Genomic DNA, 3300 nt, shown 5'->3' with positions numbered 1-3300 from the left:
TATAATTTTGTTTTACTTCTTTGTTTCTCAAGGTGTCAATGAAGGGGTCCAGGAAGTAGTTCTAAACGTAAGAAGTAGGGAGCCCTGTCATGCCCTTATTAACAGCCACTGTTTCCATGGCTGACTGTGTAATATAGATGAAAGTACTGCTTCCATAGATTTTCTTCGAGTTGTAGTCATTTCTGTGCCTAATGTAGATGCATTTCATGTTTTTACTTGTTTTCTCTTTTTTACATGTTTCTCAACAACCAGTGCATATAGTTATAAACGTATAGAAACAAATAAAGATGCAGATATATAACCACTGTCTTTAGAATTTTACTTGTCTTTTAAGAATTGTTAGCACTTTTACTTCAAATTAACCTGCTAGTCAGTGATGTGTTGAGTATTCAAAATTGAAAGAGGTTACATTTTATAATTCAGCTTTGGCATTAAGAGGCAAACATTTGTCATAACTTCCTTTTTTTTTTTCACTTTAAGATATTTTTGTTGTTTATAATTGTGAAAGGTGAAATAAAATGGAGTCATTGATGTCAAGGGGTTCTAAATCTGCGATGCCATTAAAGAGGTGGGCTGTATGCTTGTCCTCTTCAGGTAGAACCATGAACTTCTGAACTGGGCCTAATCCCAAATACCTCAAGGACTCTGCAAGAATATTTACAACTTGCTACAGTAATGGACATTTGCTTAGTGATGGCCTTAGCAACCAGTTATGTTCAGCCAAGATTAGTTTTCTGCTGCTAACACCAATTAAAGTTTTTGTAGACAACTTATACAAGCATTCCCTTTTTGTCTTTAAAACCCCTGGTTTTTGCTTCCTAGTAGGGCATTGCTGCCCAGCTCTGGTACCTGAATTATAATTCTTTGATCCCAAATACACACTTTTGCTTGACTATTGCTTCCTGACAATTGTAGGTTGACAGTGATGTTCATATTTTATTTAATGCACTAGTCACATACCCCTTCTAAAGTGTAAGGCATTTAAGGGCAAGAAACCTGTAGGTTTTCTATTCTATCTCCAGTGCCTGAAATGGACCCTAGCATCAAAAATGCTCTTAAAAGCTAGAACTATAAAATGCAATACACAATTACTCTATCCAAAATACACAATTAACTCATTGGTTCTGCTTATTTTGTCTTGTTTTGTTTGCAGTTTTGTAAAGGCTTGTTAAGATGTGGAGCATTCTTTTGCTTCCTAGAAATGTATCACATTTTCTTTTTAAGAGAGCTTTGAATGTGTGGCTCAGTTGGTTGGGGGTCTGCCTTGAGCTCAGGTCATGATAGTCCTGGGATCAAGCCCTAGTCAGGCTCACTGCTCAGCAGGGAGTCTGCTTCTCCTTCTCCTCTCCATCTACCCCTCCCCTAACTTGTGCACTCACACGGGCTCTCTCTCTCTCTCTTAAAAAAATAAATTTAAAAAAATTGTTTTTAAAGAAAGTTTTCTGAAATAGACTCTGCTAGAAAGAAAGGAGTTAAAAATCTAAAGATATATGCTTAGGAACTAATAATATTTTTATGAAAATGTGGTTCCCTACTTGAGCAAATTCTATTACTTCGTTGAGAATAATGCAATTCTTTTGACCGAGTCTTTGACAGCTTGTTTTACTTGCTTGTTTCTCAAGGTATAAATGAAGGGGTTCAGCATAGGAGCAATGGATGTAGTAAGGACTGCCACACCCTTATCAATGGCCACTGATTTCTTTGGTGAAGGCTTAGCATAGATGAAAATACAGCTTCCATAGGTGATGGAGACTACAATCATGTGGGAAGAACATGTAGAAAATGCCTTTTTTCTTTGCTGGGAAGAAGAGAATTGTAGAATAGCCTTGATGATGTATATGTAGGATAGAAGTACATATAGGGTCATAATGAAGGTCAACACAGCACAGACTATGACCATCTGCTCTATAAGCCATGTTTCTGAGCATGATATTTTTAGGAGGGGGGATGCATCACAGAAAAAATGGTCAATAACATTAGAGTCACAGAATTCCAGATTTAGGCCCAGGCTAAGTGGTGGGAGAATAATCAAGAACCCAGCTGTCCAGCACCCAAGGATAAGTCTTCTACAGACCCTCTTGTTCATGATGGTCACATAATGCAGGGGTTTGCAGATGGCAACATATCAATCATAGGACATGGTGGCCAGGAGAAAAAGTTCTGTTACACGAAAAATATAAGTAAAAAAAATCTGAAGGACACAATTGTCATATGTGATTGTCTTGTCATCTGTTGATATGTTGTACAAATATCTGGGAATACAAGCAGAGGTAAATGAGATATCTAAGAAGGAAAAATTTTGTCGGAAAAAGTACATGGCATTCTGAAGGTGAGAATCTATGAAGGTAAGGGAGATGATTGTCAGGTTCCCAGTTATGCTTAACATATAGGTGAGAAATAGAAAGATGAAAACCATAATCAAGGGGGTGGGATTATGGACATTGGGGAGGGTATGTGCTTTGGTAAGTGCTGTGAAGTGTGTAAACCTGGTGATTCACAGACCTGTACCCCTGGGGATAAAAATATATGTTTATAAAAATTAAAAAATTAAAAAAAAAAAAAAGAAAACCATAATCTTCAGTTGTGGATCATTGGTCAGTCCCAACAGGATAAATGTTGTTATTGTGTGGTTTCTCATCATTGACTTCTGACTTCAATTCAGTCTGCATTTATAATTCAGGTATATTTGATATATATGCGTTGGTAATTAATGGGAGAAAAAACTAAGCAAAAAATCACATGCATTTACAAAATTTTCATTTACAAATATTATCAATACACTGGTATTCTAGTTTCTACAATTGGGTGTTGTTTTGATAAATTCAGGAGATATTTTAAAAAATCAGAAAAATCTGTATCATACTCCAAAATATTATGGGTGCTTCCTTCTCATTACATTTTATTTGAAATTTATATATTTTTTACTTATACCTGGAATTTGATTTTCCTGACAGATAGATTTGACTGCTTATGTTTTGTGAGATCATTTTGTCCCTGCTCAGAGACTGAATCTTAAAGCTGAATCTTAAACTTTCATTATCACCTTCATACATTTCCTTGAAGTTTTGTTTTAATAAGAAACAGATCACAAATAGTTTGAGACTCATGATATAGGCTCTGTATATCCATTACTGAAGATGATGAGCTCTAGTATTATAGTTTTAAAAATATGTGTTTCCTTAAACAACTCCTTTCTCACTCACCCATTTCCCTGACTTTCATATTTTCTGTTTAGAATTACACTAATTTCCCACTGTGGTATGGGAAGACAGGAAGTATTTTGATGACAAATATATTCTA

General features: G+C 35.5%; 1 protein-coding gene across 1 annotated transcript; it reads right to left on the bottom strand.

The window, feature by feature from the left end:
• Window positions 1-1549: 1549 nt before the first annotated feature.
• On the bottom strand, window positions 1550-2638 carry LOC101692069 (olfactory receptor 6C2-like). The gene is given in 2 exon segments (XM_045073268.1): window positions 1550-2420; window positions 2577-2638. Coding segments are annotated over 2 exon segments (933 nt in total).
• Between the last annotated feature and the right edge of the window lie 662 nt (window positions 2639-3300).

Source organism: Mustela putorius, unplaced genomic scaffold (assembly GCF_011764305.1).
Source record: "Mustela putorius furo isolate JIRA1106 unplaced genomic scaffold, ASM1176430v1.1 tig00537227_pilon_pilon_pilon, whole genome shotgun sequence".
NCBI classification, from domain to species: Eukaryota; Metazoa; Chordata; class Mammalia; order Carnivora; family Mustelidae; genus Mustela; species Mustela putorius.
This window is presented reverse-complemented; position numbering and strand designations above follow the sequence as displayed.